This window comes from Phoca vitulina, unplaced genomic scaffold, assembly GCF_004348235.1.
Source record: "Phoca vitulina isolate PV1807 unplaced genomic scaffold, GSC_HSeal_1.0 scaffold126, whole genome shotgun sequence".
Taxonomy (NCBI): domain Eukaryota; kingdom Metazoa; phylum Chordata; class Mammalia; order Carnivora; family Phocidae; genus Phoca; species Phoca vitulina.
Window position 1 is genome coordinate 1,039,334 of NW_022589829.1, and position 22,244 is coordinate 1,061,577.

At 43.0% G+C, this 22,244-nt stretch overlaps 1 protein-coding gene across 2 annotated transcripts in view; it reads left to right on the plus strand.

Annotated features, from left to right (window-relative positions):
* The first annotated feature begins 376 nt into the window (after positions 1-376).
* PIEZO2 (piezo type mechanosensitive ion channel component 2) overlaps positions 377-22,244 on the plus strand; it is a 505,679-nt gene continuing 483,811 nt past the window's right edge. For both annotated transcript variants that reach the window (XM_032399040.1, XM_032399041.1), the window contains exon 1: positions 377-1,430. In XM_032399040.1, the coding sequence (XP_032254931.1) occupies positions 1,367-1,430 (64 nt within the window). In that variant the 5' untranslated portion in view covers positions 377-1,366. The remainder of the gene's footprint in view (positions 1,431-22,244) is intronic.

Sequence of the window (22,244 nt, forward strand, 5' to 3'; positions counted from 1 at the left end):
TGGGTTTGGGTAAGTTCAGGGCACTCCCAGTGGACAGGATGCAAGGATGTACGGCTTCTGTTCTTCAGAATGACCGGACAGAGCAGGGCTGAGGGTCTGCTGGAGCCAGCAGCGGTGGAAAGGCGCCGAGCCCGGGCGACAGAACGCTTAAAGGTCCAGCCCGCGGGAGAGGCCGCGCTTCTGCCTGCGCGCCGGCGCCGCGGGTGGGGGCGCGCTCGCCGCGTCCGTGCTCGGCGCCCGCCTCCCGAGCTGCAGCGCGGGGCCGGCCTCCCCGCGCGCCGGCTCCGGAGCCGCGGTCCCATTGGTTCGGGGGCACGCCCGTCCCCGAGTGAGGCTTCGAAAGTTTCATTGAAGGTGGAGAAGTGGAGCCGGGGCTGCGCCGCCTGGGCGAGGCTGCACCGCGGCGGGCGGGGGGCGAGCTGGCATCCGGACGGCGTTTGGTTTTCATTTCATTTTATTTTTTTTTTTTAAGTTGAGGCCGTGGAGGAGGGAATTGGAGCCGGACCCACTGGCTGTGTGCTTTCGTCTCGATTTCTGCCCACGCTCGCACGATTCCTCCTAGTGAGGGAGGGACTCGCAGCGCCACCCCCGGACCGATAGCTCGAGCCCCGCACAGTCGGGGATGGTTCTGCGCGCCTGGCCGCTCCCACCCGGGTCTCTCCCGCACGAAGCTGGGGGGCGCAGAGGCTGAGCTGCGCCGCCGCTCGAGGAGCCGCCGCGGTGCGGCTCGGGACCTCGGGCAGCTCCGAGAGTCCGGGCAGAGGGCGGCGCGCCGCAGCCTGCGTGGGCAGGGGGCCGGCGCCCGGCAGCAAAGGCACGTTGGCTCTCACCTCCAGTGGGGGTTCCGGGAAGAAAACTCCCCTCCCGCCCCTGAGCGACGCCCCAGGAGCCGGGCTAAAGGACAACACGCCCTTCCTGCCCCCTTTCCTCGCCGCGCCGCCCCCCCGGGACCCTCCCGGAGTGCCCCAGTCCACGACTCTGGCCCCGGCCACCCACTGAAGAGGCCGCCGCCACCGGGTTGGGGATTCCACACTTCATGGGCCGGCCGTGGGGGGGTCGGGCGCTTGGCGAGGGGGCTACCTAGAGCCTGGTTAGGGGCGGCCGAGCGCCCGGCGAGGCGCCGCGGAGAGACCGGCCAAGGGCGGCTGAGAGACCTGCCAGGGGCGAGCGAGAGCCCGGTGAGGGGTGGCCCACGGCCCGGGGAGCGCGCCCTCGGGGAGAACAGCGCGGCGGCCCTCTGCGAGGCGATGCCGGGTCGGCTGCGAGCCGCCCGCCGCCCGAGGCCCTAGGTGGACATGGACCTGGCGCCCCAGTCTTAGGGACCCTCGAAATTCGCCCCTCTGCTTGGACTCGCCGGACCGACGCGATGGCTTCGGAAGTGGTGTGCGGGCTCATCTTCAGGCTGCTGCTCCCCATCTGCCTGGCAGTAGGTAAGTGTGGTCCGCTCGCCGAGGTTACTTGGGGAGGCTAAAGGGGGCGCCTGGGGAGGGGGCCAGGCTTCCGAGTAAACCTAAGTTAAGGGCTCTAGTGCTCGGGAACTCGGTTGGGGAAGCCCGCGCCACTGTTCCTGTACCAGGGGAGTCAGACGCGTGCTGTCGCGAGTGCCGCAGCTGGGCACTCTCCCTTCCCGCGCTGGGGCGCACGACCGGGGTCTCTCAGAACCGTACAGGGTTCTGGCGGCCAGGATTGGTATGTGCTCAAGACTCTTGTGCTGAACTTAGTTACACGTGGAATTTCTTTTCGTGGAGTATTGACTTGTGCACAAAGGATGCAAATCTTTCTGGAAGGCGGTTGCAGACTGCCTTCCCAGGTACAGTGCGGCGTCGAACCAGAGTCCCCTCCGCGCCCCTGTCCGCAGACGCACAGCACCTGGTGTATCCAGACGGTACCGAAGCCATTTCGCCCCCGCCCCGTATCCCAGCAACTGTGAGGAAAGAAGTGAAGGACTCTGGCCATTCTAAAAAGAAAAGAAGTTAGAAGGTACAGGGAAACAGTGCCCTCACGTTGCTTACTTTTCTTTTATTCCACAAAAGCCCCTACAACAAAAGCGCTGGATGCTGGGGCCCCAGAGGACCAAAGACGCAGTTCCGCCGTCCAGGCGTCCGCCCTTACAAATCTTTAAAGGGTTAGAGAGCCGGACTGCGACTCCCTGGGACCGGTGAGGGTTAAGGGAAGGCCAGAAGGGAGCCTCTTGGACTCCCAGTAAAGGATCTCACTATTTCTATAGGGCCGGCGGGGCTTTAAAAGCGACTGGGTCTCAGGTCTAAAGACTGGCATCCTGCCTGGATTGAGAGTTTCTGAGTTTCTCCTCTAATAGAAGGTGCCTGTTACACTGAATCCCACTTCTAGGAATGACTGACAGCGCCTTACTTTTCGCTTCCCCCACCAGAGCTAGAAAACAGAACACCTTTTACCAAGCAGCAGCTGCATTTACAAAGAAAGCGTGGCCTTCGCAGAAAAAGCCACCTTTCTGCAGTTTGCTAGAGGTTGAGGACTCAAGATCACACCTGTGCTGAGTGTTTTTATTTGCGCAGGTAATAGACAGGGGGGCTCTAGAGTGTTTCCTGAGGGTCTAATCCCAGCTACTTGGGAGGATTTTGTAGTCGAGTATTAAGGTGTCAGAAGCCTCCGCGGAAAACCAGAGAAGGCTTTCAGAGTGAAAATAGTCCCTGGCGAAGACACAAGGTCCTCGGCAGCTGGAGGGCTCGGGGCGCACGTGCTGGTCTTTCTCTGCCATTTGAGTTTCCAGGCAGGACCATTTTGCGGGCATCTTCATCCTTAACCGCGCATGGAGGTGAGCATCGCAGCGTCCACGGAGTTTACGTGGACGTCTCTCTCTGCCAGTTTGCTTAAGTTTCAAAACGGAAAAGGCTCTGGGAGAGCGCTGTGGGGGAAAAGAGCGCCGGGATACTTCTGGTGCCTTACGTACATACGGTCTGGGGAATCGTCTGAGTATCTGAAGCACCTGGCACCGTGCCTGGCTCCTTTACTGTTTGCCCAGTGGAAGCCAAAGCCTGAGTTAACAAAGGGCTTTCAGTCTGAAGGCCGATTTGTGGTTGTCCGTGCCGACGGGGCAGGAGGCCTGGGGAGTGGCACGAGGGTCAGAAGGCACTCTCTTCCTCTCTCCGCACCTCACCATCCCCACTTCTTCCCCAACCCCAGCCTTTTTCCCCTCCCCGCCTCCTCTCCGGGTAGCAGCTCGCGGCGACTGTTGGAAGAACTGGGCAGGTGGTTACCTGCTGCCCGCTCAGTCCAGTCTGACCTGAGTGTTGTGACAGCAGGGATTACCCGCTGTTGGCCACCCACCTCGCCCTGAGCTTCGGCCCTTGCGGAAGCCAGCTCGGCCGCACGGGATGCTCCGCGGCTGCAGGGGCCCGGGCTATGTCATTCTGTCTAATCACTGGTGGTCTACACCGCAAAGTCCTATCAGTGGGACTGCTCTGAGCTCTGCCCTCCAGAGGGGCAGGGGCCCACCGCACTCCCAGCTCCCGCGCTCCGAGGCTCGAGGCGCCAGCCGCGACTCCAGCCCTCCGCGGGGGCTCCCAGGGGTGCAGGGCGGAGCGGGGAGCGCTGCCCGCGGACTGGGTCCCGGCACCGCCCGGCCTCTGACTCCCGCCCTCTGACTTGTTCCTCGGCGCCCGGTGGGCCCAGCGCAGTGGCTTGCCCTCGGGATCTGACCTTCCTGGAATGATAACTGCTTCCAGGGACTCAAGCCGCTAGGCCCCCCCCCGCGCCCCTTGTCCTGCTCCATAGCTCCAGGAAAAGCCGGAGTCGGCCCAGGTGATCCTCGGCCGCCTTCCCTTTCCAGCTTACGCTTTTGGATTCCCACGCATCTTCTGGGCTAACAGAAGGAAGGCTACCTGTATGTGGGTGGGTGGGGGTGCTGTGGAGGCCCCCAGCTCGGTCTGGAGCCTGTTGCTTCCCCCACCCTTGTGGAAAGCCGACCTAAGGGAAGGTGAAGCACAAGGACCTCGGACCTCAGACCTCCTCCCCTGCCTGAAAGAGAGCGAGAACTCCTGGGAAGGCCGGAGGGCTGATCCCCTGAGTACCCCCTCACTTGTTGGCTGCTGCTTAGGAAAGACAACCCACTTCCCAGCGACTAGATGCCTTCTAATCATTGTACTTGTAGGGACAAAAAGGGACTGGGTAGGTGTCGCCTGATTGGGCATTCAATTCTCAACAAGAAGTGGATATTTTCAAGGTTATTGGAGGGTTTTCAGGTCTGCCTACTCCCAGGGTGCTACTAAATCAAATATTCAGGTTTCCCTAATATCCTGGTCATGGAGAGTGCAATGATCTGTTTGCCATTAGAATCAATTTTTACATTTTAGCCATCTATTTTTATACCTGGGCAAGGCAACCTTCAAAGTCAGGCCTTTGTAGAAGCTTGTGTATTTAAAAACAAAACAAAACATTTCTCTAACATTGATGTTGAAATTTTTCTGCACAGGTATGCTCTAGCCATTTTGCCTAACGATAGATATTAAAATTAACTGCCATTTTGTTTAAACTGATGCTTAAGGTTTTTCTTTTTTCCTGTAGAAAAAAGTTTATGGAGAAGTGAGAAGTGAAATCAGGCCTCTTTTATGCAGGTGTTACGTGGTTCTTGAGCATTAAAAGCAAAATAGAAACCATAATATAATATATAATATAATATAATATAATATAATATAATATAATATAATATATATGTTGTTTACCATCCAAAATGAATATCCAGTGACAGATTTTCCTACATCAGTAGAAACTGAAAATTTTAAAGGTCTCCAGAATTATTTATGATTACTTGGGTAGCCATTCTGACTCTTTTCTTACAAATGATGCATGGGGGGAAAAAAAAAACACCAGACAAAAGCTTCCATAATATTATGAAATCTCTAATAATTATAATATCTGATCATTGTTGAGTACTTTAAAAATACTTTTACACTCATTTTTCTTTTAACGTGATTGTACTGTGCCCATCTTTATGATTTGAGTCTATTCATGGGTCAGAACTGGATTTGTACATTTTAATTCACATGCACTTGACCCATTCATTCATTTTGCCTAGTGCTGCTTGGAGTTTCCTAATGTCTTGCCTAAAGAGCCAGTTTAACCATTTTCAGGGCAGGGGAGGGGAGCTGGCTTGGACAGAACAGATTGGTCCAGGAGGGGCAGAACCACGGTGGCATCACTACTTTATGCTTCCCTTAACTGCAGTGACCAGAGCTTAGGAGAGCACAGAGCAGAACAGGAGACTATAGAGCACACAAAAAGAATCAACCAACCAACTAGTGCTCTGAGAAAAAAAATCACACTTGGGTAATTGTGCAAAACCTGGAATAATTTCTAAAATTCCCTTTAGAGATATTGGATAAAAATTAGAGCAAAACCATGGAGTCGCTTTTGAAATATGTATGGGTGTGTCTATCTAAATATAATTTTTTCTCTACAGCATAATATATTTCTCCCTATGTGGCATGTGTCATTTCGAAATCACACTTACATACACCCCAAGAATTATAGATGATGCCCTGCTATAGCTCTCAGAAGAAGGAGGTTTCAGCTGTTGAAGGATGCATTAACAGTGCTGAAAGTTACTTTCTTTTCTGTTACACCTTCTCAGTCTTATATAGGTAGATACTATTTATCATTTTCAGAAAGGAGAAAAGTAATAGTGGGAAGGATTAGAAATATGTAGTTTAATTCTAAAATAAAATAATTTTGTAAACACAGATGGACATGATCATTTTGTTGCATGAGTTGTGGAAGCTGGAGCTATGTGTCCAGCCTGTGGGTTTGGCAGTGGGCGTATTGCTTTACAGGGAATATATGCTTGTTCATAGTCGGCGATAAGCAGGCTGCTTTGGACCTCACCTTCGGGGGAAAAGAGGTTGTGACTTGGCAATTTCAAAGATCTCCTCCTGGCTCTGCCCTTTACTATGTGATCATAGAGTTGTTTTTGCTTGTTTCTCTTTTCTTTCTGTAAAAGGGAGTTATTAATGCCTCCTTCCTTGGGCAGGTGTGCGATAGTGTGCCCAGCCACACCTTGTATAATGCCTGACACTATGCAGGTGCTCAAAGTGGGAGGTATTATTATTGCATTTGTGTAGATGAGCAGAAGAGCAGGATGCTTGAAGAATGTCTTGGTAGAAATTAAGACTAACAGGTGGTGACATGGGTCATAAAGATACTGATATGAGTAGGTGGGATCCACATGAAAGCAACTCTGTACCTTCCTACAGCCAAATTATGCAATTGAAAGTGGGCATGGGTGTGTTGTGGGAGAATTTTTTTTTTTTAAGATTTTATTTATTTGACAGGGAGAGAGATAGCAAGAGCAAGAACACAAGCAAGGGGAGTGGGAGAGGGAGAAGCAGGCTTCCCGCCAAGCAGGGAGCCCGATGTGGGGCTCGATCCCAGGACCCTGGGATCATGACCCGAGCCAAAGGCAGACGCTTAACAACTGAGCCACCCAGGCGTCCTGTGGGAGAATTTTTAATTATCAGGATTTTTCACAGCAGTTTTGCTCAATATTCTACTGCACAATTGCATTCTTCTGGTTAAATAATAGGGTCTTCATAGACCTATGCTGACAGTGCTTACTTTTGACTTTCTGACACTAAACCACCAATTTCATGGTATTTATTGAATATGATTTTATTTATTTATCTGCTTTTACACAGGCATTTTCCTTTTAGTTCCTATGCTACTATAATTGTATATGAAGTCATACAGTAACAGTATATAATATTATAACTTTTCCCATAAATATTCAGGAGAACTTAGAATAGTATAGGCACACCTGGATATTTAAGAGCAATCGATTGAGAACAATATGATGATACAACACATATAATGTAAAACATTAAATTTTGTAAGATTTGTAGATTTAAACAGTTGTTTCGAGGACGTGGAATCAGGTATACACAATAAAACAAGCATATCATTGAGTTGAGGCTAAACACAAAGCTGTATTGGAAAACATTTTTAAAGTATTTGGCTGTAAGTGATAAGCATATATGAGACTTATCACATTCACCAGATCCTCCACTTGGCCTTTCAGACCCATCAGGACATGGCAGGATCAAGAAAGATACATACTCAGTATCTGTGGAGAGAGCACATCAGATATTTTTGACAATTTCATAACTGTGACCTATCCAGTAATCCTAATGGGCCTGGAGCATTTAGCTAAATCATTTTTGAAATTTAAGAGTAATAACATAAATTTTTACATCTTTTCTATTTATTGGTAGATTTTTAAAAAACTATATATAATAACAAAAATGCATTTCAAGTCTCTTGCAGAATATACATTTTTTGTTTGCCTTGTTTTATCATATCAGGATGGTAAAGTTTTCTGATTGCCACTTTTGAATTATCTTATTTGCTGTACTTATAGGTATAATTCCACCTTCAACGAGGATATTATGGATGGACATATTTAAACATTTTGGTATGTGAATTCCAAATTTTGGATACATTTTATAAAAAAGAATAGGTCTGCTATATCTATCTGTGTGGTTAGTTCCAGCTTTCTGTTGCAATTTCACCAGTCATCTGGGGGTGAAGGTGTTGCTGAGACTTTACTCTCTCTTTTTATTTTATTTTTATTTTCCAGTTTTATTGAGAAATAACTGACATACATCCCTGTGTAAATGAAAGGAACGCAGCATGATGGCTTGACTTACATATATTGTGATGTGATCACCACAGTAGGTTCAGCTAACATCTATCTTCTCATATAGATACCATAAAATGAACAGAAAGAAGAAAAGAATAAAGGAGATGAATTCTTGTGATGGGAACTCTAAAGATTTCTTCTCTTAACACCTTTGCTATATCTCACATGGCAGGGTTAGCTGTAGTCGTCATGCTGTCCATTACATCCCTAGTACTTGAATATTTATAACTGAAAGGTTGTATCTTTTGACCAACTTCCTCTAATTCCCCTCCCTCTCCCACCCCCTGCATTTTTTTTTTTTAGATTACACATATAAGTGAAATTATACAGTATTTATTTTGTGTTTCTCTATCTGACTTATTTCAATTAGCATAGTGCCCTTGCAGTCCATCCATGTTGTTGCAAATGGTAGGATTTCCTAATTTTTTAATGGCAGAATAATATTCCATTGTGTGTGTATGTGTGTATATATGTATGTTTCTTTATACATTCATCCATCGATAAGACACTTAGGTTGTTCCCATGTCTTTGCTATTGTAAATAGAGCTGCTATGAAAATGGGGGTGCAGATATTTTTCTGAGTTAGTGTTTTCATTATCATTGGATATATTCCCAGAAGTGGAATTGCTGGATAATATAGTAGTTCTATTTTTAATTTTTTTGAGGATCCTTCATACTATTTTCCATGGTGGCCACACCATTTTACAATCCCACCAACAGTCACAAGGGTTCTCTTTTCTTCACATCCATGCCAGCATTTGTTATCTCGTCTTTTTGATGACAGCTATTTAATGGGTGTGAGATGCTATCTCACTGTAGTTTTAAATTGTATTTCCCTGATGATAAGTGATGTTGAGCATCTTTTCATGTACCTGTTGGCCTTTTGTGTATCTTCTTTGGAAAAATGTCTATCCAGGTTCTTTGCCCATTTTTTAATTGGGTTATTTGGTTTTTTAGCTATTGAGTTGTAGGAGTTCTTTATATAGTTTGGATATTAACCCCTTATTAGATATGAGGTTTGCAATATTTGCAATATTTTCCCCATAGGTTGTCATTTCACTTTGATGTTTTTCCGTGCAAAAACTTTTTAGTTTGATGTAGTCCCACTTGTTTATTTTTGGTTTTGTTCCTTATGCTTTAGGTGTCACATCCAAAAATTCATTACCAAGTCTCATGTCAAGGAGCTTTGTTCTTAGGTTTTCTTCTAGAAATTTCATGGCTTCAGGTCTTGTCTTTTAGTCTTCAGTCATTTTGAGTTAATTTCTATGAATGGTATAAGATATGGGTTCAATTTCATTCTTTCACATATCCAGTTTTTCCAGGACCATTTATTAAAGAGACTGTCTTTTCTCCATTGAGAATTCTTGGCTCCCTTATCAAATATTAATTGACTATGTATGTTTGGGTTTATATCTGGTCACTCAATTCTGTTCTGTTTGTCTGCTTGACTATTTTTATGCCAATACTGTACTGTTTTTATGACTATAGCTTTATTGTATAACTTGAAATCAAGAAGCGTGATGCCTCCTGCTTTGTTCTTTCTCAAGATTTCTTTGGCTATTCAGGATCTTTTGTGGTTTCATATAAACTTTAGGAGTGTTTTATCTACTTCTGTAAACAATGCTATTGGAATCTTGATAAGGATTGCATTGAATCTATAGATGGCTCTTGGTGGTATTGACATTTTAACAATATTAATTCTTCCAATCCGTGAACATGGGATATCATTCCATTTATTTGTGTCACCTTCAATTTCTTTCATCAATATCTCGTCATTTTCAGCATAGATATCTTTCATCTTCTTAGTATTTTATTGTTAAATTTCTTCCTATTTTATTGGTTTTGATGCTATTGGAAATTTATTTATTTTTTGAAAATTTCATTGTTAGTGCATTAACTACTCTCTTGAGGAGTTATTTATTCTATTACCCAAATTCAGATGGATTCTTCTTTAAGTATTTTTTCCAACTCTGAGCTCTCTACCTCACTCCCCTCCTCCTCCCTTTAGACTTGGTTTGGTCAACACCAAGCTTTTTATCTTTCTCCTGCAGCCAGCTCTTGTGAGCTCAGTGCAAGATTTCCCTCCTCTCTTTGACCTGCACATTTACAATGATACTGTTGGTGCCATTGACCCTCAGGTGCAAGGGCTTTGCAAATCAAGTATCTTGTTCATAGATGTTCCTCTGTTTGTCTTTGCTCTTTCATCTCAGTCAACAGAGGGTTGTCTTGGTTTCATATCCTGCGTGTCCTGTAGTGTTAGAGAACCTCAAACCTCCATCTTGGCCTCTTGGCCTCTTTCCATCCTTCCCATGTGCTGAGCCAGGTGTGACTTGCCCTGCACAAAGCTCTCCAGAATTGATTCTACAGAACATGGAGCTTTTGTCAGCATCAGTTACATTCCAGCTTCACCCCAGTCAAATCAGACAAACCACTGTTGTCATTCTACATTCCATACAGTGCTTGGTTATCAGCCCAGGAAGTTTGTATTCCTCTCCTGGGAGCAAGTAGATTCTTTTCTCCAGTCAACAGAGGACCCTTTTAGCCAGTTTCACTCAAAGACGATTCTATTCTTTGCAAGTCTTTTTTAAAATACAGGTTTCTCAGGCTAATGAGGCTTAGATAAGATAAACTTTATATTTCTCACATGATAGTCAAGATGTAGGTGATTCAAAGCTGGTACGTTAACTATAATCTATGATGTTACCTGGGTAAGCCACCTTTGCTACCTTGCAGGTGTTGCAGTCATCCCTGTGGTTGAAGGTAATCTGTTCCCATGTTTACATCAAGCTGAAGGATGGAGGAAGTAAACACAGAAGGGACACTTCTTCCTCACCCTCTAAGGACACAACCTGGAAGTTGCATGAATCGCTTCTGTTCACATCCCATTAGCTTAAGTTTAATAATATTATTTACCAACCTAACTGCAAGGAAATCTGGGAAATATCTTTAGTTTGGTGTAATGAGCTCAGCTAACAATGGGGAATATGGTTCACTGTTACAGTGATATAGAAAGAAATTAGGCATTGCTATTAGTCAAAGGCTAGTTTGAGGACCTGCTCATCAAGAGCAGCATAGTTTCAATGGGCAGATGATTTGGAATTCCAAAGAAGCTTTGGAATGAGACCTGTTGGAAGTTGAGTACTGTCTGTCTGGACCCCCACGGCCCCTCTCCCCATTCTCCCATCATATATGCTGGAAGGCACCATTGTTTATTGTTACCTTTGGAACAATGTGACATCTGTGACATCTTTTCCCCTTCTTTAATTCTCCTTCCGAGGCAGAATTTAGTGTTCCCTCTGTGTTCACCTGACACTTGGTTCATATTATCACAGAATTTTGTACTTAGTTGTATGATTGTTCTCTTCCATGTATCTGCAAGTTCAGGGACCCTCTGTAATCCTTCTTGATCTCCTTACCACTCACTTATTGCCTAACACATAGTAGGTATTTTAAAATATATATGTGTTTTGAATTAGATGTTTTTTTGGCTGCAGAGTTGTGTCCAGTCATTACACTTCAGCTGTCTAGCGAGGGCTACAATATCCAGTGAATACTGAAGAAATATTTGCTAATTGATTAATTAAGGAATTCATGGGCTAAACATTTTCTCTTGAATATCTCAGAAGTGGGAAAATTCAGTTAGGTCTAGCATATTCTAGCCATTGGGTTTTCTGTCTTTGAATATAAAATTCACAACCATCTAATTTACATGCCCTCTGACTTTCAAAATGTGAATTTGATCAACATGGGGATGAATAAATTTTACTTGCTTTGCAGTCACTAGAGAAGGAGAAATGCATTTGACAATGGTAAAGATTGCCTGGAACATCATCCTTGGAGTGCATATGATTTTTTAAAATGTTTTCACCTCTCCTGGAACCGCACAAATTGATCTGTTTTCTGTTGTGGTCAAATCCGCTCGGTTAGCAGTTTTGGCCATAGGTGCAGGAAGGAGGAAGAGTGTAGAACCTTAACAAGCTGATGATTTTGAACCAGAGCTCCATAGAAATGAATTATAGATCTGTGCAGCATTGAGTGGTTCCTGCCCCTGCCGTTTCTTTTCTCCTTCTGCATTCCCCAGACTGTACCTGCTTGCTAGCAGCATTCCGCTTTGGCATTGCCACAGGAGGATGTGTCCCTGCTGGAGAATCTATACTGCGAGTATTTTGGAAAGGGCTCTGGTCTGAAAGTCTAAGCAATAAGTCTCAACCCTATTCATAATGAGCTATGTGACTTTGCCAAGTCACAGAAACTCTCTATTCCTCAATTATATCATCTAGAATATGAGGTGCTCAAGCCTGAGAAATATTTTCATGATCCTCACAGTAATATTTCTGCACATAATTTTTTTTCTTCAATATTAGAAAATATGGCTGTAAAGCATTGCTTCTTAATCAACACACCAGAATTTTTACATCTAAATTGTTCTGGGCCCTTAATAGCCATCATACGTAAATCATTTCACGCTTTACCTCAAAGAAATGTTAGGAAAGGAAAGGAAAATAATTTTGTATCATGTTAGGTATTTGAGGGTTTTTTCATAACAGTTGGTATGGAGGAGAGTTTAGGTTTTTGTGATCCTGACATTTCAGTGAGTCTCCATCCCTTGCTCCCAACACAGAATCACACACACACATCGTCATCGGGGATGATAATAAAGAACAACAAAATGTGTGGTCAAATCTGGTTTAGAATTGGCTGTGTGTAGCTTTGCAGAACTAAAGGAATTTTACCACCTGTCGTTTATGGTCAGACATGCCTATAAGGAAAACCTAACACATGGAGTTATTACTTGGAGCTAAATGAAATTGTAGAGACCTAGAATTATATAAACAACATTTGAACCAGGAAAAGATTTATTTTGAGCCAAATGTTGAATTTATCACAAAATGTAGCATATCAGTGACATTGCAGACCTCATGAGATTTTAGCTGGGCCATTCTGTTATGCAGATGAGGACATAGGAGGGGCACAAAAACTACAAATGTGTGTAGATAAGAGTCCTAGCCTGCGTGGGGGGTGGGGTCTTCCCTATTTGGCCCTGCTCTCTCCTGGCTGCAGGGATACTGTGGGGTGTGAGCTTCCGGCACTTCAAGGCCTCTATCCACTCCTTCTTCTCTTTCAGTCTTTTGAGACTTATGGTTTTAAAAGTCTTTTGAATTAGCTTGGCCAGGGGAATCCTGACTCTTGTTGGCTTTGGGGTCTGAAGTCACTACAGCTGATAAGTAATGAAGCCTTCCTAGCTGGAGCCAGGCTTGACACCTCACTGTAGCACTCTGCCACTGGTAGGTCATCCTCAGGCAGGAGAGACAGTTAAAGGTCAGATTACAAGGCTACGGGAAGATGGAGAGTCATAAAATGGGGTTTGTTCCTGGGGAGCCAGTATTTTCCAGAAACCTCCAGCTCCCTGGAATTTATTGTTAATGACCACAAACCTCTTTAGCAATAATTTTCAAGGTGTCCCCTTCTTGCTGTTGCATTGCCATAGGCTTTTACAGTACTCTGCCCCACTTTGGCCTTGGTCAACACCCCCCACCTCATGCACACCTTGGGCTATTTGCAGACGCTAAAACCACCCTTGACATGCAACAATTTCCCACCATAGAGGTTAATCAGAAGGGATATGGCACAGGCCCTCAAGGCATTTGTTAAATTGGATACCAAAATATTTTGAGCAATTATTTTTAGAATAAGGGTGACCACACAAAGTTGCTACCTAGAAGGGAACAAATCTCAGGTATTATCCTTATGACACTGATCAGTGATCTGTTCCAATACTCCGATTTGTATATTAGATCTAGCCCCAGAAAGTACATTTTAAATGTAGTGCTGGCTATTAAAAAATATCACAATCATGAAAGACAGGAGAGACTAAGGAACTTTGACAGATTGGAAAACACAAAGAAGACAGGAAACTAAATGCATTGTGGCATCCTGGATTGGGTCCCTGGAATGGAAGAAGTATATTAGTGGTAAACTGGTGAAATCCAAATAAAATCGACAGTTTAGTTAAGAATATTATACTAAACTTAATTCTCAATTTTGAGAATTATACTGAGGTTATGCAGGATGTTGGGAAGCTGGGTGAAGTAATCATGGGAACTTTCTGAGTTAATTTTGCAACTCTTATGTAAACCCAAAATTATTTTAAAATAAAAGTTTTTTAAAGTTAAAAAAAATTAAATGTAGTGCTGGTCTACCAGAGAGGGACAGTGTGCTACTCAAACTCCCTTTCGAATATCTTTGCAAGTATAAGCCACACTATAATCATAGTTCATAAATTTGAATATGCATATAATGCAGTTTCTTAAAAAGAACATATTTGAAATGTGATTTTAATAGTCCTTGATGACTTTCTTTCATTATTTTTTATTCTGATTCTGGCCAATTTTTCTTGCCCTTCGCCCATTATACATTTCCCAGAATGCATTCAAATAATACAGTAATCCAAGACTGTTTCAAATGTGCCCAGTCTTTCCTGTCTTGAAATAGCATTGGCTTTTGTTTACTCCAATGTCAAAGAAAACTCATGGCTGGTTTTTTTGCTGACTCACCTCTCTCTATCGCTTTTGACTTCATTGCTTTCTAGGTTTCTTTTTTGGCAATTGCCAAGAGGAATTTGACAATTTTTTAAAATCTCATTTTTAAAGTTCTCTAACTATTACCATTTAGACCCTCCCACCAATAGATTTCTGGCTCAATTATTGGCACTTCATCTCAATTCTCAATGAAAATATAAGGAAAGATTTTTTTTTTTTGGTCACCTACTTTCTTCTTTCTCCTTAAACATTAAAAAACATGGAGGGATAAATATAAGAGAGGTTTACAGGTCATCCGTGGTGTTTGTAGCTCAGTGCTGACCCCAGGCTGCAGTCCTCACTCGATTGCTGTGCACCACCCCCCACTGCCTGCAGCAGGAGGTATCTGAGCTCCTGGGGTGCGTGTTTCCATGGTGGCAGTAAGCTGTTAGGTGTTCATGAAAGGCCTTTGTCATGGATACACTCATTCTTGTGTATTTCTATCAAAACTAATTAAATTGCAGTTGCTTTGTGAACATGCCGTTCACTGAGCACCTCAGCTCTTGTCTTCTTGATAGTCTTCCTTCCACGAGTCCAGGACAAACATGTTTTCTTTCACTCTCACCATTTATCTCTAGAGTGTCATAGAGATTGGTCTGACATGTGGCTATATAAACACAAAGTATGGCCATCTCTCATCAAGTAGAGTTTTAAAGTTTATAGACTCTCAGAGTCACAAGGTTTCCACTTAGAGCTGTCCTAGGCAAAAATGGACCCTGCCCAGACAAGCTGCCCTCTTCCTGCTGAGCTTGCCTGCCTTCATTAATAACTATTTCCTCACCTTCTCTTCCCTCTGCCTTCCTCCATGGGCTTCCAGAAATTTTCCAGCAGTGTGACAGATGAGGGAGGAACCTGGGCTGTGGGGTTCATCAGACAAGGAGTCAAACTTTTGCTTAACTCCTCATTAGTGGTAAGATGAAGACAAGTTGAAGTTGTATAGCTTCTCTGAGCCTCAGTTTCCCAGCCTGGAAAATGGCAGACAGACATCCCATGTATCTCAAAAATACTAGTAAGGAGTAAATGAAAGGCTGTAAGTCAAGCGCCTAGCACAGTGCTGACAAATGAAGGGCTAATTAGCCTGAATGTTCTGTTGTTTCTCTTCCTCTCTCTTCCACGTGCCTGAGTCTCTCCCTACCCACCTGTCTTCTGAACACTGGACCCTGAATATCATGGCCTTGGCTCCTCTGGCTCAGAGCCTTGTGAATTGGTCAGGCATCAAGAGAAAGTTTTATTGACTGCGTGTGTTTGCCCCTCAGGGGCACCTGATGTCAAGTAGGCAAAAAGCTGTTACCAAAAGGAGGGCATTTCTGAGGATGGGAATTCAGTGACTGGTGAGGAGAAAAGTAGACCAGGCCTGCTTCCAATGGGATGGTAAAGTGAATTTCTGTGGAGCTCATGGTGCCTGCAATTCAGTTATAATTCTTTAGTAAAATCTGCAAAGGGTAGGAACTGAGGTGGATCCATCTTAAATGGTGGTAGACAGTGATGAAGGTTATCCAACTGTGACTTGTCGCAGGCTCGCTATGTTAAGGCAGTAAAACTTATTTTCAAGTCTTATAAGGTATCAGTATACTATATCGGTATATCAAGTATATTTAATACTTGAGTTTATTTCTTGATTTTTTTTCTTATTGTTATTTCAGACACTGAACTTAATAGGTGTAAAATGTCTTATATTTTAAGTTTTGGATATCTTAATTTTCCCTAATTGTAATTCCTAGGATATTCAAATTGAGTGAATGTGTTCCCAATATGAGGTTTAAGTGATAACAGGTGATTTTACAAAAATCTGAGTGGAATTGGATAATTTCCTTTGCCTTTAGAGCCTGCTTCAAATCGAATATGTTAGGTGTCAAATTAATCTACCAAGAGTATTTTTTAAAGGATTCCTTTAAGGATGGCTTATGTAGTTGGATGGATTTAATAATTATAGATTTCTGATTTAGACATATTTTAAGAATCATTTAAGAATGAATGATTTTATGATAGTTGTTAGGTGAGCCAAATATTGAGAATTCTAAAACGGTAGCAAAGACTATCATGTTTTGCACAATTTAAAGAAAAACTTTGAAGACATAATACAAATGTGGTTCTCTGTGCTTATCTGTAATATAAAAATTAATAATTTTTGTAATAAGTGAAAGACATTAAGGAGAATAAATAAATATTTTTTGTGTTAAATTATTTAATCTTATGCAATCTTATGGTCCGAGGATATATTTTTTTAAAGATTTATTTATTTATTTGAGAGAGAGAGAGAGAACAAGAGAGAGCATGTACGAGCATGTATGAGCAGGGGGAGGGGCAGAGGGAGAGAGAATCTCAAGTAGACTCTGCATTGAGCTGGGAGCCCGACGTGGGGCTCGACCACAGGACTGAGATCAGGACCTGAGCCAAAATCAAGAGTCGGATGCTTAACTGACTGAGCCACCCAGGTACACCTGTTGGGGATATTTTAAATACCATGAGGGTGCCAAGAATTTCGATAATGTCAAAACTCCTGCTAAGAAGACATTTTCATTATGTGTCACATGGATTTCTAGTACTTAGGGCAGTGGGCTGTGCTATTTCAGCTTAGCTCCCAGTATAGTCAGACAGAGTTTTATGAAATTTTAATATAATTGACCCAAAGTTTGAAGCTACATTTGCATTTCTATTAGGTGTCTTATACAATCTTATAGGGAATTCCAGGGTGGAGCTTGCAGGTACACTACAAATGTCAGATCCTGTTAATTTCCAGGAAGAGATGTTAAGGCGTCATAAGCCTCCTCACAGATCTCCTGTGATATATTAGAATCAGTGGAAACCCACCTGTCAGAACACTAAAGTCAACAATACAAGAAACAACAGGTGTTGGTGAGGATGTGGAGAAAAAGGAATTCTCATGTACTGTTGGTGGGAATGCAAAGTGATGCAGCCACTGTGGAAAACAGTATGGAGGCTCTTCAGAAAGTTAAAAATAGAACTACCTTATGATCCAACAATCACACTACTGGGTATTTACCCAAAGAATATGCAGCATTATTTACAATAGGTAAGAGATGGAAGCAACCCAAGTGTCCATCGACTGATGAATGGATGAAGAAGATGTGCATGTACATGTGCACGCACACACATGCAATGGAATATTGCTCATAAAAAAGAGTGAAATCTTGCCATTTGTAATGATGTGGATGGAACTAAAGAGTATAATGCTAAGCGAAATAAGTCAGTCAGAGAAAGATAAATACCATATGATTTCACTCATATGTGGCATTTAAGAAACAAAAAAAACAAGCAAAGGGAAGAAATAAGAGATAGAAAAGAGGCAAACTAGGAAACAGACTCTTAATTATAGAGAACAAACCGATGGTTACCAAAGGGGAGGGGGAACTGAGGAGCACACGTGTTGTGATGAGCATTGGGTGATGTATGGAAGTGTTGAATCACTATATTGTCCACCTGAAACTAATACAACACTGTATGTTAACTAACTGGAATTCAAATAAAAGCTTAAAAATCAACAGAAAGACTCAGAAAGTGCAGAGTTGTTCTGAATCTGTTTGTTAATGTTAATGTTAATCTGTTTGTATATGTTACACATCAGATGTTAGCCAATTTCTCTAGAGAGAAAGGAATGAGCAAATAAATGAAGTCAGGCTTTGGATATTTTATCAGTGTGGCAAACAATAATTTGTTAACTCAGAACTCATGCCTTACTTACTACAATTAATTGACACAATCGGGGAATTCAAACACCTTTGCAAAAATCTTGCATATTTTCATATAGTCACAGCTATTAATCTGACCCATTCTAGAGTGGGTCAAATCAAGGCAGGCCTTGATTCTACTTAAAAAAATAAAGTGCTTCTCACATTCTACTTTGTTTGTCTAATTTTTCCACCTTACCATCAATTTTACACTCTGTCATAGAAAGTCACTACACAGAGTTAAATAGTCACCAGGTCAATGGTAGCTGAGCATCTGGTATGAAGCCAGCCTGCCCTGGTCTGATCCCACCTCTGCAACATGGGATCTGAGTGACGTAGGGCAAGCTACTGAACTCTCTGCACTTCAGTTTTCCCATGTATAAAATGGGAATAATTATAAGACCTATCTCATAGAGTTGCTCAGAGAATTAAATTTAGAAGTGCCTGGCATATTTTAAGCCTCAATATGCGGGGCACCTGGGTGGCTTAGTCGGTTAAGTGTCTGTCTTCAGCTCGGGTCATGATCCCAGGGTCCTGGGATCAAGCCCCATGTCGGGCTCCCTGCTCAGCGGGGAGTGTGCCTCTTCCTCTCCCCCAGCTTGTGCTCTCCTTTGTTCTCGCTCTCTCTCAAATAAATAAAATCTTAAAAATATAAACCTCGATATTTTACATATTGAATTTATTATATGCCTTTGCTATGGAAAACTTTAGGTATGAAAAAAGAAAAAATGAAAAAAGGTTTGGAATAGTTGATTTATTCAATCTTTTAATAAAATTTAATAAGTGTTTTATGCATGTGACTGTGAGGAGTGCAAAAGAAAAAAATGAGCTAAAGGAGAGACCAGCTGGTCCTAGGTCCCAGGTATTTTGCATATATCACTCCTTATTCATTCTTAAAACTCTCCACAGTACGCATTAAGTCTTACTTTATAGGTGAAAACACTGTGTTTTAGATAGTCCCAGTGATTTTCCCAAAGTCACAGACTTTATATTAAAGTAGAACAAAGATTCCAAAGATTCCAGGTCTGTTGTGCTCCCTGTTTCTGAAGGCACGGGATAGGGTTTAACTGCAGGGGGGAAGGTGCCCATGGCAGTATGTTTCCGTGGGTTTGGTAGACCAGCTGGATTCTAAATATTGTCCTGTCACACACTCACTTTGTGATCCTAGCCAGGTCTGGTTTTGAACCTAGGGAGTAGAATATGGAATTTGGCTGTCTGTCCCAGCGCTGGTGGCATGTGACTCAGTTGTTCACAGAAAGAGAGAGTGGAAAATGCTACCCCAGCCATCTCAGGGGTGACTTTGTGCCTCAGAGAGAATGATACTCAGTAAATCATCTACTGCTCTTTCTTTCCCATGGGGCTTTTTGAATTTTATGATGTAATTCCTGTCGGGAAATATTTTCATTTTATATAAACGTTCAATATCTTAATCCAGCATTTTATGGTCGTGAGATACTAAGAGTTTTGTAATTAGATATTTTTGAGAAACACAGGGCTAAATATAAATGTAAATGTTCTTTATGGTGACACTGTTCAGAACTTAGTATCTAATGCAAATGATGAATGTCTAGGAATTTGGTATAACATGCAGAGTTTCCCAAACCTATTTGACCACAGAACCTTACTTGTTTCCCTTGGCCCCAGTGCCCTGGGAAGCACATATTGGAAAGTTCTGTAGGAACTTTGGACTAACTGGTAGACCAATGAAGGCGTTGGGATGAGGGGGCCTTTCAGAAGACCTCCAATTTCCTTTTAGGCGTAGGCAGGAAGCCAACCCTGACTGGTGGTCCCCGTCAAACCGACTATAGGATGGAATAAACGTGATTATTCTTTTCTTATATATAATTGTTGACTTATGTTTGTACCATGGTTTATTTTAAAAGCAAAGCCGTCAAAAGGAGAGAAACCATTTGAGAAATTAGATATTCCAGCTGTTGTAGAAGACCTGCAAATGAGCAGCCTGTACACATTTCCAGGCCTAGCTGCGCCAGAGTGAAAAAGCAGCAAGGGGTTACAATCAGCCGGACCACTCCTTTCAGCATCCCTGTTGTCCTCTCTGAACTGAGACCCCCCTGAGGGTCTCCCTGTGTTGCCTACCTCTGTACGCAGCCCCTTCTCCACATGCCAGTCACACTGATCTTTTACATTTAAGTCAGCGAGATATCTTCCCTCCACTGTGAGACCTCTAGTGCTATCTCATTGCACTTAAAAAACAAACACTGAATCCCCATCTTGGCCTATAAAGCCCATGGTTCCGGCACCTTCTGACCACCCTAGAATTGTTTGCAAAACTCAGATACAGCTATTTTTTTTTTTTTTTTTTTTTTTTGCTTTAGGGTCTTTGCCTTTGCTGTTTGCTCTAAGGAGCAGCTTCCACTAGGCCTTAGTGTGACTGGCACTTCTTAGGGACATCTTTCCATACCACCTGATGCCCAGCCCTCAGGCACTGGCCCTGCCAAACTGCTGGAAGGGTCTCCACAGTGCTTATTACTCTCCCATTCCTTTCCTGTTAGTACGTTTCTTTATGATTCCAGGCAGACCTCCTTTAATTGTGCTTCCCTTTATTGTGCTTCATGGACACTGCATTTTTTACAGATTTAAAGTCTGTGGCAAGCCTACATCCAGCAAATCTTTCGGCGCCATTTTTCCAACAGCATTTGCTCACTTTGTGTCTCTGTGTCACATTTTGGTAATTCTCACAATATGTAAAACTTTTCCATTAGTTTATATATTTATATATTATATATATAGTACATATATATATTATATATTAGTCCATATATTTGTTAAGGTGATCTGTGATCATGACCTTTGACGTTACCATTGTAATTGTTTTGGGGCGCCATGAACCGTGCACATATAAGATTGCAAATTTAATCAATAAATATTGTGTGTGTTCTGACTGCTCCAGTGACTGATCATTCCCCATCTCTCTCCCTCTCCTTGGGCATCCCTATTCCCTGAGACAAAACAATACTGACATTAGGCCAATTAACAACCCTACAGGGGCCTCTAAGTGTTCAAGTGAAAGGAAGAGTTGCATGTCTCTCACTTTAAATCAAAAGCTAGAAATGATTAAGCTCAGTAAGGAAGGCATGTCAGAAATTGAGATAGGTCAAAAAGCGAGGCTACTTGGGCCAAACACTTAGCCAACTTGTGAATGCAAAGGAAAAGTTCTTAAAGAAATTCAAAGTACTACTCCAGTGAACACAATAATGATAAGAAAGTGAAACAGCCTTATTGCTGATATGGAGAAAGTTTGAGTGGTCTGGATAGAAGATCAAACCAGCCCTTGAGCCAAAGCCTAATCCAGAGCCAGGGCCTAAGTCTCTTCAATTCTGTGAAGGCTGAGAGAGGTGAGGAAGCTGCAGAAGAAAAGTTGGAAGCTGCCAGAGGGTGGTTTGTGAGGTTTAAGGAAAGAAGCTGACGTAAAAGTGCAAGATGAGAAGCAAGTGCTGATGTAGAAGCTGCAGCAAGTGATCCAGAAAGTCTAGCTGAGATAGTTCAAGAGGGTGGCTACATTAAACACTTTCAATGTAGACAAAACGGCCTTATATTAGAAGAAGATGCCATCTAAGACCTTCATAGCTAGGGAGGAGAAGTCAATGCCTGCCTACAAAGCTTCAAAGGATAGGGTGACTCTCTCGTTCGTTGCTAATGCAGCTGGTGACTTTAAGCTGAAGCCAGAGCTCTTTTACCATTCTGAAAATCCTAGGACCCTTAAGAATTACGCTAAATCTACTCTGCCTGTGCTCTGTAAGTAGAACAACAAAACCTGGATGACAGCACATCTGTTTACAACATCGTTTACTGAATATTTCAAGCCCGCTGTTGAGACCTACTGCTTAAAAAAAAAGATTCCTTTCACAGTATTACTGCTTATTGACAAAGCACCTGGTCACCCAAGAACTCTGATGGAGATGTACGAGATTAATGTTGTTTTCATGCCTGCAAACACAATTTCCATTCTGCAACCCATGGATCTTGGGATAATTTTGACTTTCAAGCCTTATTATTTAGGAAATACATTTTGTAAGGCTATAGCTACCAAACATCCTGAGTCATCTGCTACATCTGGGCAAAGTAAATGAAAAACCTTCTGGAAAGGATTCACCATTCTAAATGCCATTAAGAACATTCATGTTTCATGGGAAGAAGTCAAACTAGCAACATTAAAAAAGGTTGGAAGAAGTCAGTTTCAACCCTCGTGGATGACCTTGAGGGGTTCAGGACTTCTGGGAAGGAAGTAACTACAGATGTGGTGGAAACAGCAAGAAAACTAGAATTAGAAGTAGAGGCTGAAGATGT